The 13,815-nt window shown below is 43.2% G+C and overlaps 3 protein-coding genes across 3 annotated transcripts in view; all 3 read left to right on the forward strand.

Annotated features, from left to right (window-relative positions):
- The window catches only part of LOC126562401 (arrestin homolog), a 413,496-nt gene that overhangs the window by 223,782 nt on the left and 175,899 nt on the right, over positions 1-13,815 (forward strand). The gene's annotated exons all lie outside the window — the stretch shown is intronic.
- LOC126562338 (PDZ and LIM domain protein 3) overlaps positions 1-13,815 on the forward strand; it is a 427,281-nt gene that overhangs the window by 172,968 nt on the left and 240,498 nt on the right. The window lies entirely within an intron of this gene.
- LOC126561464 (GPI ethanolamine phosphate transferase 3) lies at positions 1,472-5,062 on the forward strand. Its single transcript, XM_050217629.1, has 3 exons — positions 1,472-1,657; positions 1,732-4,800; positions 4,868-5,062. The coding sequence occupies exons 1-3, from the start codon at positions 1,475-1,477 to the stop codon at positions 5,060-5,062; spliced, it is 3,447 nt and encodes a 1,148-aa protein (XP_050073586.1). The 5' UTR covers positions 1,472-1,474.

A 13,815-nucleotide genomic window follows, 5' to 3' on the forward strand; every position in this document is an offset into this window, starting at 1 on the left:
AAGTCCGATGCCATTTTCATTACATGACTGAGTCGATGGGCACCTGGCATGATCAATTAAATGTTAAATTTTTACTTCATCGTACATCAGTCCTTTTTTTTTCTTCGGTCTGCTTTAGACAGATTATTCGTCCCAAATTTAAATGAGTAGAGAATTTTTGATGTTATAGGCATACTTTAAATGACTTTAAGCTCAAGATGGGTAACGTTGTCGACAACTGCAAAGATGTAAATCATTATTTGTTAGTAGGATCACTGATGACTACATACGAGAGCCTCAAGCTAATCCAAACCAAACCAATCATCAGTATCCGCCAGGATCTGGATTAACTTGTAGAAGATGGTTCCCCGATGTCCACCTTTGACGTACTCTTTCTCTCGATAGAGTTCTAGCGTGAAGAGAAGACAGACAAATGCCGAACTACCACGTGCGGAGATTTGTTGATAGTAACCGATGGTCATGAGAGCTCCTTGAAGGACCTTTCAATCAATGAAGAGCTGGTAGAGGTGTGACTACTAATTTGACCTCCGTTCAGATTTATCATAAATGATTATTTTCCGTTTGAATATCCTCACCGCAGTATCTAACAACTCGTTTGGCATACTTACTATACATTAAAGCATTGCAATACAACTAAGACGACTGAGCTACACAAACGTTTAAACTCTTTTCAAAAATGTTTCGAAAGTCTTCCAGGATAAAAATGACTTGGTGGAGTTGTAGGCAAGTTTGTGAGTAATTCATTTCGAAATGGAATGGCATACTGGAGAAATAATTGTTAAACAACTTGGAACTTGCTTTATTTCGTTGCTAATAATTCAGAAGTCACGTTGCAAACACGTGGATTAATTTGTATCTCTTTTTGGCATGTTATTGCTTTTCCTCTTTGCCATTTAGTATACTTAAATTTATCACTGACTTATGAAAGTATGTAGTCTCATTCAATTTCCATAACTGAGTCAAACATTTTTATAATTTAGTCAAATTATAAAAATTCTTCGATTTATTTAATTTTCAACCATTTCAAATTCAACCACGTTTTCAACTTCTCGACCCATAATCCTAAACTGCGCATCCTTTTGACAGCAGAATCAAAATACAATGACAGACAGAGAAGCCACCGCCGCACGTAAACATTGCATCCATACCACTAGTTAGAAAGAGAAGTATATTGCAAACGCATCAAAACGGGCAGAAAAAAGGCTAGCAAAATTCGTCTGGGTTGATCGCAAGAAACTAAGCCGTCAACCTTAATATCTTTATTATCACCGTAATTAGCGCATTCCTGCGTTGCGTGCTGTTTGTTCTGATAGGGGATTGCGCCAGAAACAACCTTCCTACAACCAAACACACACACGAACGCACACTCCCATCTCTATTGTGCAATCCAAGGGTGCGCCAGATGATTTGCTGCGGATAGTGCAGTCTGTTGAGGTCGTGAAAGTCCATTACCATCCCGGACCCGGCAAAAGGGATGGCAAAGAGTAGAAATTTTGTGTTCGTTCTTGTGTGGCTTTCACTGCTGATAAGTGCCGGTATACACCTGTTCTCGAAGGGATTTCTGCTAACCCGCGTGGCCCAGACTAATGTGAGCAGTTGCATCAATTACGACCAGTACCGGTGCGAAAGTGATGGCAAAAATGGTTCCACTCAGAAGGTTATACAAAATGTGCTTTTGGGTTACAAATTCGGTTTTATTTATTGACGGTTTCGCTTTTCTTCCCTCAACAGAGTGAATGTAGCGGAGCGGAGAAGGTGTCCTCCATCCTGCGGGATGTTGACATTGCTGCCGGTATCTGCTTTCCACCGAAAGCATGTGTTATTCTGCTCGTAATCGACGCACTACGGTACGATTTTGGACTGTTCAATCCGGAAAACACGCACCCGGAACCGTACGAAAACAATCTTCCAATACTGTCGGAGCTGTTGCGTAAGCATCCGGATCATAGTAGGCGCTTAAAGTTTGTGGCCGATCCACCAACCACAACCTTGCAACGCTTGAAAGGCATAACGACCGGCAGTTTGCCCACATTTATCGACATTGGATCGAACTTTGCCTCGCCCGAGATTAATGAGGACAATCTGATCGATCAGTTGGTACGGGCAAACCGGACTACGGTGTTCCTTGGCGATAGTACCTGGACGGAACTGTTCCCGAACCGGTTCACCCGCGAGTATCCTCTTCCGAGCTTCAACATTTACGACCTCGATACGGTGGACAGTGCGATAGAAAAGCAACTTCCCCGTGAGATGGGACGAACCGATTGGGATCTAATAGTTGCGCACTTTCTCGGTGTGGATCACTGCGGACACCGATATGGTCCGTCGCACGATGAGATGCGCCGGAAGCTACGGGAAATGAATGACGTTATCCGGAACGTGTCCGAGCGCATGGCGGATGGCACGACGCTACTCGTGATCGGTGATCATGGGATGACGAAAACCGGTGATCATGGCGGCGAAACGCAAGATGAGGTAGAATCCTTACTGTTTGTGTACTCCAAAGGAAGCCCACTGCTAACACGAGCGTACGATAGGCATGCCGATACGATGCAACAGATCGATCTGGTACCAACGCTTGCTACCATGCTGGGAGTTCCCGTTCCATATTCCAACCTCGGACAGATCATGTTTCAGCTGCTACCCGACACACGAGTCGATACGTTCCTTCGCTATCAGCTAGCACTCGTACACTTGTGGCAAAATGCACGTCAGGTTCAAAACTACTTCCAGCAGTACGGAGAACCTCGCATCACCGATTCTTCAACGGATCCGGAACAAGAGCCCGAACTAGACGATGAAGAGGAAAACATGTTCCTCATGCTAACACAGCGCGTCAACAGCGTTTACACCGAGGCGGCCTTTCAAAGTTTCTCCGGCGATTTGCGCCACTATCTGAAGGGAATACTCGAAGGCTACCGGCGTGTTTGGGTCAAGTTTGATCCACAACTAATTTCGCACGGTCTACTCATCACCTTTCTCGGTTGCTTTGCGATGGCAATTCTCATCGTCAACTCATCCCCCCATCAGCTGTCTGCCATGTTTACGGAAGGTACCATCTCGTACGCATTTTTGCTGGTTTTCTTAGCCTCCCAGACGGGATACGTTTTCCATGAGCTTTTTGGACTTAGTTCCGCACAGCACGGTGTGATCCTGTTCGGGTCCGTTGCAAGTGTTGGTCTGCTGGCATTACTAGCGGTACGCCATTGGGTGTCCATTAGCGAGAATATGGCGGGCTGGAAACGATCCGCCAACCTACTCACACGTGCTTCGTTTGTCTTCACCACGTGCGTGTTTTTTGCGAATAGTTTCATCGTGCAAGAGCAGAAGATTTTGTCGTACGTGCTGATGGGATTCTTCTTGACGACACTCTACAAACTGCACCGTTTGGGTGGTCGATTCGCATTCCCCCGTATGCGATTGATAGCCTTGCGGAAGTCTACTCTAGCGAAGCTTGTCGCGCTGACACTGTTTGCGCTGGTACTGATACGGGTTTCCGGTGGCTATTTCCGGTGCCGTGAGGAACAAGCAAACTGTACGGATCATCTGGTAAAGGCACCGACGGCAACCTCACCCACGGAAGGACAGCGTAGAAGAGGAACCGATTCGGAAATTGACGTTGTGCCGTGTGTGGCCCTCGTGCTGTACATTGTCTGCGCCCGGTTGTACCTGAGAGCGTGTGGAAATCTTACCGGCACGAGTGTGAACGTCCTTCTGGCACGGTATGGTCCAACCGTAGCGGTGGTTTGCACCTGTGCACACTTTACCGTATCGAAATCGAGCGTCCAGAGTGGAATCCCGCAGTTGCACGTTGATGCACTGGCGTGGGTCGTTTACGGACTGTTGGTGGTACAGATCGGAGTAATAATCGCGACGCCACTGCTTCTGTACGTACTTCCCAAGCGGACCGATGTGCTGAACGTTCTGTACGGTGAACGAGGCAACGTAGCGCCTGAGATTTACCGCCAGCTGAAGGAGAACTATCGAGGACGATCGACCGATGATAGTGTGTCCTCCGACATCCCAATCGTATGCGGGCTGGGTACAGTTTATTCGTCCGTTTTTATCTCCACCGGTACACTCCTGACCGTTACACTGGCCCTGCTGCTCGGATCTCACGGCACGATGGGATTGATAATTGTTAATAGTGTCGCTGTGGCGTACGGCATAATTGCCGCCATTTTGCAGTACGAACAATCATCCACCAGTCTAACGGCCTGCATACAACCATCCTTCCCAACGCTTCTTACGTGGGTTATTCTGCAACAGTATGGATTTTTTGCAACCGCACATCAACCCACACTATCGCAGATCGATTGGAATGCGGCATTCGTTGGGCGGACGTATCATTTCGATGGCAGTAACATTCTTTCCGGAACACTTGTGCTTCTCAACACATTTTCCGTTACGTTTCTTCTGTCGGTACTGTTCCCACTGCTTGTTTTTGTTCCCTTCTGTGTGTACACCATGTGGCCAACGTTGGCTCAACGGCCCACCATCACACCAAAGACACCGATTGGAGGAGGTTCAGCAACTTCCTCCCAATCAGTACGAGCAGGAGGAGCAACAGCGAAAGGAACGGATTCCAGCAGCAACAACACGATGCGTAAAATAACTTCCGAAGGAGGAAGCGTCGAGTATCGTAGCGTCACCGTGAATAAGGCGGAAGAATCGAGCGAAGGAACGGTGGCCGATTTCGACATCACCAAGGGTGAGCTGAATCTGTACGAAAATGAGAAGCTGTTTCTTGGTACCGTGTTCAAAACGGCTTGCCAGTTGATTCTGCTGCAATCTCTAAGGGTAAGGACGGGTTTTCCCAAATGTCCTAGTTAGGGATTTTTTTAAATTCTATTCTCGTTTTTTGCAGATATTCTGTGCCATGTTTGCCTGTACGCTCCACTGCCGACATCTGATGGTGTGGAAGATTTTTGCCCCGCGATTCATCTACGAAGGTATCGCCAGTTATGTCATGTTCGTTGGTGTAATACTTGGCTTTCTGTTGCTGTTACGCGTTCATCGGTCAGTTGGTGTACTGATAACAGCCATCAATAAGCGCCGATAGGTACGGTAATGCCACTGTTAGTAACGGGCACGTGCATTTTACAACTGCTCCTCGGGTTCTCACCGGTCATTCGGGCGGTATTCTCCACCATCCACCACATACGATCCCCATCATCAGTACCACCTACTTCTAGTCTTGTGTTCAGTATCTCAACCTTCCGACGAAAACCGTAATGGTATTGTGTAGTGCTCCCTCGTCCGTGGTAGGGATATCAAAGAAGTAGACCGTGCGTCGTGCATTGTGTTAGATAAGTTTTCTTTTTTTTGTTGTTGTTTGTAGTGGCTATTGAACGACTATTAGCTGCGTTTGTAGAATTTGCGAACAGTTTGCGAAGCCTTCTCACGAACCGTAGGGTTATAGGTAAGCGTTTACGTTGAATTATGCATTTGCACCAATAAATCTTTGGACAAATAAATATATTCAAAGAGTTTTCTGGGGTTAAGAAACAAAAAACTGAGTAGATACACGCGGTAGCATTCGCTCGTTATTCGTAACGCAAGATGTAATTCCTCACATATAGAGGGCGCTAGTTGTAGCTAATCAAGCGTTTGAATTTTCAAAATTTATTCTAGCGCCAAAACGCTTCACTTGTTTAACTCCACGTGGTAGAATTTTTAAATTCGTTGTCTGTCGCCTGTTATTTTTATTTAAGTTTAGTCCTTTAACTTATTACAACATCTTTCCAGAGATTGGGTGATTATAAAATTTTTCACCTTAAGGCATAGAGGAGGTTCGTATATTTTGAACTGTGATAATCCTTCTTGTTTCTTACTTTAGAAAATTCAATCTAGAGATGATTAGATACTTTAGGCAAATTAAATGCATAAAAGAAGCTTAGAAGGAAATAAACATACTAAACTTATTTTTTATATTTTTCAAAAGAGTTTTGTTGTACACTACAAAATAACACATGGATAATTCAAGGATAGTTTAACCCAGGGATTAACAGGGATTCTTCTCAAACAATGTGCTGAGAGTGAAAAGTCGGTATGTCTTCTTTATTTTCGTTCTGAATTCACGATCTATTAAATCATGCTGGCTTACCGTCCGATGGATGAAATTGTCGTTTTCGATAATACAGATTCTGTTCGGCCGTATCAAGGACTGACTATCCCGCTACATGGTATCAATAAGTAAACATGACAGCCATGACCAATTACTCCTAGGAATGAGGCTCTGATGTCATTCGATACTTGATTGTGTCGTATGAAAACCGGTGCTACTACCATCTAGTACATTTAGGGTATTGTATGATCATAGTGATTTCGAAAATCATCGATTTACAAGTAAGAGTGATATTTGTAGGAAACAACAGTACATCAGAAAGGGCTTAAATCAGACTACAGAAGTTATATTCGCTTATGCTGCAAGAGATTAATGGAACTATGATGTTCTATAAAAAAAATTCCCTCTAATAACATTGATTCGTCCACCAGAAAGACCAAGATTTTACAGCGAACCGTAAACCTTTATCGAGGACTTCTATAGTAGATCGTACAGCAATTGTAGCGCCAGGTAACTAATATTTGCTTGGGAAGAACATTCTACATTAAAAGCTTGACAAATGTAACTGATTCTCATCTTGGATACCTTTAAAGTGCAAATGCACGATCATCCTTAATTATTCAACAAATTAGCCATCTTCAACCGATTTCAATCTATAAATCGACGTCAATGTCTTCAGTATAGAAGACTCCTCTGAGTGGACACTAAATATTTGTTGCACACATGAAAACGCATGACGCTATAGTGGCACAATTCTATTTTATCTCACCTTTCACACCTTTGAATCTCAAGAGGTCTTGGTCTACCATTGGTAACTTCCGTGACTTAATGTACCCATGCACTTGTATTCCGACAAACCTTCAGGAAACACAAAGTGCTCTCTCCCTCTTGCAATTAATTAACAATGTAGACCTTCCATATTTTGTACTGAGCTGTTTACACTGCACCACGCTATTTAACATTTGTCATTACATTTTATGTCCGATAATATTACGTGACTAGTTGTTTAGAAGGAGTGCGATGTTTACCCATTCGCTTCGTGTAATGCGCTCCGGGTGTTTTCGAACGGGAAACAATGCAATTTTATCGAAGCATGATAGCAATCACATCGCATCACATTCGCGCCACAACATTGAACCAATTGTGTTTGGCTTTTTGGAATAACAACCCTAAACCTTCCCCGGTCGTATTCTATCCCATCGACACACGGCACAACTTTGTCGGATCATCGATGATTGTCATCGCAAGACACGCATTCCTGCACTCACAGGTCACAGGCGTTTGTATGCAAAGTACGCTATGACGATGCGGCACAGGCCTGACTCATCTTTCGTCGTGTTGCTTGTGCTTGATCGGATCTGATTGGTGGCGGCCATCGATATGCATCACGTGCTGCCATCAATTGTGTCAACTAGTTTGCACGTACTGTTGGTGTGATGTGATTTTGCGACTCTTGTTATTTTATTTTGTGTGTTTTAAACGCAACCACACATCTAGTAAAAAAATATTCATCTTCAACCGTTAATGGATCAGCTCTAGGAGGGGAACCCCCAAGTCAGCACCGTTGTAATGGAAGTTACGTGCCAAACGACGGACACATTTCTATGCAACGGTTGCACACATCGCGTCCAAGGTGCAGCAGTCGGTTCGATGCGTTTAATTGCATTTCTTGTCCCAGGTGAGGTCTTTGCGTGCGCGTAGCTAGTAGAGCACTCGGTTCGAATGTGTATGAAACGTACTTGATCGAGCAGCGGAATTCAAAAGGAACGGATTGAAAGGTGATTAATTTTCGTGTTACTTTCGATTTGCTCCCACCCAGCGAAGGGTCACTCATCGCGAGCTATCGTGCGATGCGATGATGATTAAGACGCGAATATGACCCACGATCTGCGGTAAGATACCACCGGCAAGTATACATCTCGACAGTAATGGAGTGTTTAATTATGGTGCACAGTTTGGACGGTCGACGGTACACACTCTTCACACCTGACTGGGTCCTACACATGGCAGCTTTTGACATCGGCTGTCAGAGAAACCAGTGGAAGGGCGTTCGGAGCATCTCCATTAGCAGCGTTAAGTGGCGCTAGAGACGGCCTGCATTGCTCATCGACTCTTAAACCTTTTAGTGCCACCTTAGGGAAGAAAAGTAATACATCATACTTGAGCGCATTGTTTACATTACTCGACGATATTTTGCCTTCCACGGGTGTGTGTTTGATTTGCGTAGAAATTAGAGTGCGTTATTTATAAGAAAAACATTTATTTCATATGATCAAGGGTCAAGAATATTTTTTTCGCTTTCTTTTTTACCTACTAACAAGTCAAAAAAAAACATAATAGCCCGTAATTAGGCATTCGCGTGATCGAAGCGGATAAACGTGTGCAGTAGTATCGATTTTGGGAATCGAAACAGGAACCCAGGAAACTGTACTCACAGTCAATGTAATCAAAATTATACTTATTAAAAAAAGCCCACCTATATACTTTCAACTTTTTCATACATTTTGATGTCCGTCCTTTTCCTTGAACTTGGTTAGAAATGGTTAGAAAAGTTTTCCAAATACCGGGATCTGGATCCTTGAACAAGCGGATTCTTAGATTGGAAAATAGATTCTTACATCTGGAAAATAAAGATCATGGATCATAAACCACAGGGCGCAGGATCCATAAGCAAGTGCAGAAAATCAACGGATTATTAAATTAGGGTAGCAGGAGAGGTGAAGATTATGGCGATATGCTCATTTCCTTTCCGAAATATGTTAGTACGAGGGCTGACAATAAAGTAAGGTCTCCAACGCTGCAACTTCGCCGGATCACGCGCTAGGCGAAATCTGGCAACACCGCCGTGTTCCTTGGTTCCTCCACTACTACTTTGCTGCTGGGTGAGGCTTCCCCGACCGCTCAGTCTTGGCTGAGCAGCCGTCAACGATGGAGGTACCCCTCGTGTCAGCGTCCAAGTGCGAATAGCGTTCTGTAATTCGTTTTTTGAGTGCGAAAAAGGTGACACCTATTGAAATCCATCGTCAACTAGTTGTAGTTTACGGGGAAAAGTGTATGGACTTAAACAACTTGCGTAAGTGGAGCTGCGAGTTCAATTCCGGGCGCACTAATGTTCACGACGAGGAGAGAAGTGGCCGACCGTCGGTCTCGGATGCGATTGTTCAAGCAGTGGAGGCAGAAATGCTCAAAAACCGCCGTGCGACAATTAGGGACTTGGAAGAGAAGCTTGGAGGAGTGTGTAGCAGCGAAACAATCCGTCATATCCTTGTGAACAACTTGCAGTATCACAAAGTTTCTGCCCGATGGGTGCCGAAACAGCTCAGGAAGAGGTCAACACCTGGCTGCGCGAGGCGGACGGGGAGTGGTATTCTGCCGGCATAGACAAGTTCATCGTGCGGATGCGCAAGGTGTTGGAAAAAAATGGCGATTATGTTGAAAAGTAGCCAAAACCTTGGCCTTTCCAACGGTGTATCGCTTTTTGTAAATAAATGTCATTTTCTATGAAAAAATAATTGGAGACCTTACTTTATTGTCAGCCCTCGTAGTTTCAAACTCAGATATGAATGTGTTCTTATTCTATTATCTATTTCAAAACAGTTTGGAACTGAATACATAAGAAATCTACGATCATTAAAGATTAAATTCAAGTCCCAATTATGCTCTAACGTATGATAAAAGCCTACAGCGTTAGACAACACAGAAAGCTTAAAACTTAACAAAAGTATTTACATTAACGTTGGCATTACCGTTGCCAAACAAAAAAAGAAATTTTGGCAAATATTCTTTCGTCAGCACAGAGATATCGAAATGGTTATTTTATCGGCTTTAGTTCATCATAGTGCAATGGATTGTAGAGTTTTTTCCTTTTTTTAAGTTTATCAGAATAGTTTTTAGCGTTTATTTGAAACTGTTCAATCAAAAGTTCTTATGCACTGAGCAAAAAAAAAAAAATTACGAAATTGACAAAAATATTTCTTTTAGTGTTTCTTTATTCGTTTTGAAATTAGAGAAGTTTCTGTTAGAGAATCATAATCATCACTAGAATGCCTCACAAAACTCACACATAACTAAATGCAACAGCAGCGATCAGCGATCGCTGCTTTCCGTGACTTGAGATCACGGAATAGCGACCCGGAGCTGCGGTTCCAGACTCCTGATTTTGGATCCTAGGTCTCTTAATCTCTAATAAGTAGCACAGAACTCTCTTATTCAGTTTTTAAAATCTCAATTCGAATCTCGGATCTATGGTCAACCTATGGTTAATTATTTCTGATGTTATACCCAAACTTTGGAAAGTTTATCACTATTATAGGTATTCTAAACGCTGATTTTAAAATGTACAGTAAGGTGGTCTTATTCATTCATGTACTATTGTCTGATAAGGAACATAAGAAAAAAAAATCATACTAAGATTGTTGTGCGCAATAGCCTTACTAATCCGTGGATATTTCGCACAGTTAAAACCCTTTAATTTTTTATCTATATTTAGTATTAATAGCAATTATGACGAGCCTCCCGAAAGGTTCACTATTAGAACATTTGGAAACGATCCTACCGTGTGAAGACACTTGCTGAAGATGCCACTATCACTTTGGCCAAAGGACCAGCGCAAATAAACAGTAATCTAATATCTATTTAGATATTGGTAAAGAATAAAACTAACGTTTGCGTTATAATTTAACAGCTTGCACATTGTTCCCAATTTAATTCAATAAATATTTATGCTCCACATTTCCGATTATTACATGGCCTACATCTAGGCCGTCATTACTTCATTTCCAATGGGTGACTCTTTATTGGCCCGATTTCCCGTTCAAATCAATCGATCCGATTCATCCAGATAGCGCCCGCCAATACTGCGCGTGAGTGTCTTTTCAATGTCAACGAAGAAATGCCAGGGTTCACGGAAATGCCAGAAACCGGAAACAGAACCGTACGCGCCAACTGTGTACTGTCCAAATACGAATCGTAAATAAACAGCACGATCACACAACGCACAGCGATCGTACATTGTACACAACCGAGAGGGCAATAAATTTTAACCCAATTCTGCTGACAGAGGAAGTTGTTTCCCCTTTTGCCCATCGCCACGTGATGAAGGGCCACGTGGCACAACATGCTGTGCCACACAAATCAGGACACTGTCTTAACCCGACGGTTTGGATGGAAGTCTTTTGATAAATGGTTTCGGTTCCGAGTTGTGGTAGGATAGACAGCGTCCATATGATGACACCCTTTTGCCAACTTTAAATCTTTTTTTTTTCCTCTAGCTTTTCCTCAGTTGCGCCATTTTCTCACCCATCTCGCTAGTGTGGTGTGGTGGGAAAAGCAACAAATTGATTGATTATCGAGCAGTCAGAACTGTTCTCCACCGAGAAGATGAGATGGTGGTGGTGCGTGCGCCTTCATACTGAACGGGACCCATTCTGCGCTGTGAAAAGTTTGTTCTGATCTTGCTATCTGTTTATTGGACTGTGTTGCGTGTGCTCTGTGAGAACAGGAACAAAATAAAGCAGGGAAAGCAGTGCGCCATCGGGTGCGCGGCATCGGAATGTGGACCAACATCTGGGGGTTGTTATGAACACTTCTTCATCGTGCTTGCGAATATGCTCTTAAAACTCGCTCGGTTGCGCGGCTCCGGTCGGGCCCTAGTGCAGTGCACGTTTTGCAATGTGCCATTCAGATGTGGCCGCTCAAGAATGCTTTCACCAGACGGTGGAAAAGGGGGGAAAGGGTAAAAGAAAAAAACTAGCAAAGTAATCGACAAAAAAAAAACGAACCACGCTAGCGACGATTGCAAATCTTTCGCGTGAACCTTTTTTCTGGTCGCTGCTGGCCGTGCTGTGCGAAGGAACTGCTGGACAGATACGCACATGTGTCCATTGGCTGGTGAGCCGGTGTTTACGCGTTTGTTTGGTGCGTCAAATGCGTCTTTCGAGTAGGAAAGCGTTATTAATGATCTGTGAGCATTGGCAAAAAATGGTTTTATTGGCCGAAGTGCAACACTTTGCCACGCACTCGGTCCGAGCGTCTGTAAAGTGAATTCAATTTGAAAGGTGTTAAAATTAATCTAGCTAGCAGCACGGCCAGGACTTCCTTAAAGAAATTAAAAAGACGTTTGGTAGCAGTTTTCTATGCTACATCACATTACAGGAGAATAATTTTGACGTGACATCATAGAGTCTAGTAAGCTATGCTACGAGGTAATCCGATTAAGATCAGATTCGAACGCGAGACTATGCAAGAGCTCTGGCTGTCTAACAGTGCTTCATTTAAAACGTAATCCTTCGTAAACGTAAGTTCAAATCGCATCCGGACCATTCTCTCGTAGTGAGGACGGACAATCCAATTACGTGGCATCAGCATGTCTAGTAAATCATTCTTTGGCATAGTAGTACCAAGTCCTAGTAGTTATTGTAAAGCCACGAAGAGGAAGAGAGTCGATTACATTCCTTCCGGATATTTTAGCCATCAAGACATCAAGTTCGAGATGGGAATGAGAACTAACAAGGTTCACTCTCGCTTCAAGAACACATTGATGTTGTATTATCAGTTTGAATTAGTTTTATTTCGAAAATTTTCGAGCAATCAGAAACTACTGGGAGCATTCTAGAGCTTAATAGAGCCACTTTGACTCGGTACGAGTTTACAGTTATCGGCCGACTATTTTGAAATATTTTCGAGTAGTTAGAAAAATAATTAAACAGCCTTGTGATGAATTACACCTGATTATGTTGGAAAAGTCGCAACAAGCTCTTGTCGGAGCAGTTCCTATTAATTCATAGCAATGTTGGGCAGTCTAGAGTACGAAGCATGAGGAAACTTTATCATTCGAAACAACTGTCGCATCGAATAAAACTAAGACTTCTGGAGAATCTTAGACCTTGTACTTGCATACAAAAGCTCTGAAACATGAACTTTGTCACCAGCGCCCGACCTGGAAGTGGTATCGAGGATTGTACAACCTGAAAAGTAAGTAAGTATGCGTGTAAGAGTACTTAAGAAAGTCCGAAGAATTTGGAAGAAAGTCAAGAATTCGGAACCGGGTTACAATGAGTTGGTTTTGAATATGGGGAATTTAATGTATTTTATTCTCTACTTAACTTATGTCACTGATTTTTTTTTTATAAAAAATTGTTTACTTAAAACAACTCAAAAACTGGGGTACATGTAAGGGCGGGATAGTTTAATCGATTACAGCATTGTTGTGTCCAACAATGTGGATGATGTAGTTTGCAAACAAACGTAGGATGGGAATCCTCTTACTTATGCTAATGTGATTTAAAATAGGTAAGATAAGGAAAGGGAAATTGAGGTTGTGGTTTGGAACGATGGCTTCCATAGCCTTCCATCAGTATGATCCAAACACTAGACACCCTAGAGCACAGGGCAACCTACAATGTGCTCCAGAGTCTCTATCTGGGAGCAGACTGAGCACACTGAAGGTTGAGTCTGTAGGTAGTGAATGGTATGCGAGCTGCTAGATCGCACCGTCCGAGAGCACGGATACTTTGTGGCAACAGAGCCTATATTCGAGGGATTCTCAGCACAATCTATGTGCTGAGCCCCGATTTTTATGAATCCCTGCTCTGCATCGTACCGATTCACCAATCGATTCACACTTAAACTCTTTCAATTTAGTTATCTCCTTACTGGACAGTCCTGTTCTATGTACAATGGGAAGTGCCATGTGAGCTTCAACACCCTTTGCCACTGGATTTCAGGTGTGAATTACAATGAATTACGCC

This window comes from Anopheles maculipalpis, chromosome 3RL, assembly GCF_943734695.1.
Source record: "Anopheles maculipalpis chromosome 3RL, idAnoMacuDA_375_x, whole genome shotgun sequence".
Lineage (NCBI taxonomy): Eukaryota > Metazoa > Arthropoda > Insecta > Diptera > Culicidae > Anopheles > Anopheles maculipalpis.

Coding starts and splice junctions, on each gene's coding strand:
- LOC126561464 (XM_050217629.1), top strand. CDS start 1,475: ATGGCAAAGAGTAGAAATTTTGTGTTCGTTCTTGTGTGGCTTTCACTG. Junction 1,658..1,731: donor AAAATGGTTCCACTCAGAAG/GTTATACAAAAT, acceptor TTCCCTCAACAG/AGTGAATGTAGCGGAGCGGA. Junction 4,801..4,867: donor TTCTGCTGCAATCTCTAAGG/GTAAGGACGGGT, acceptor CGTTTTTTGCAG/ATATTCTGTGCCATGTTTGC.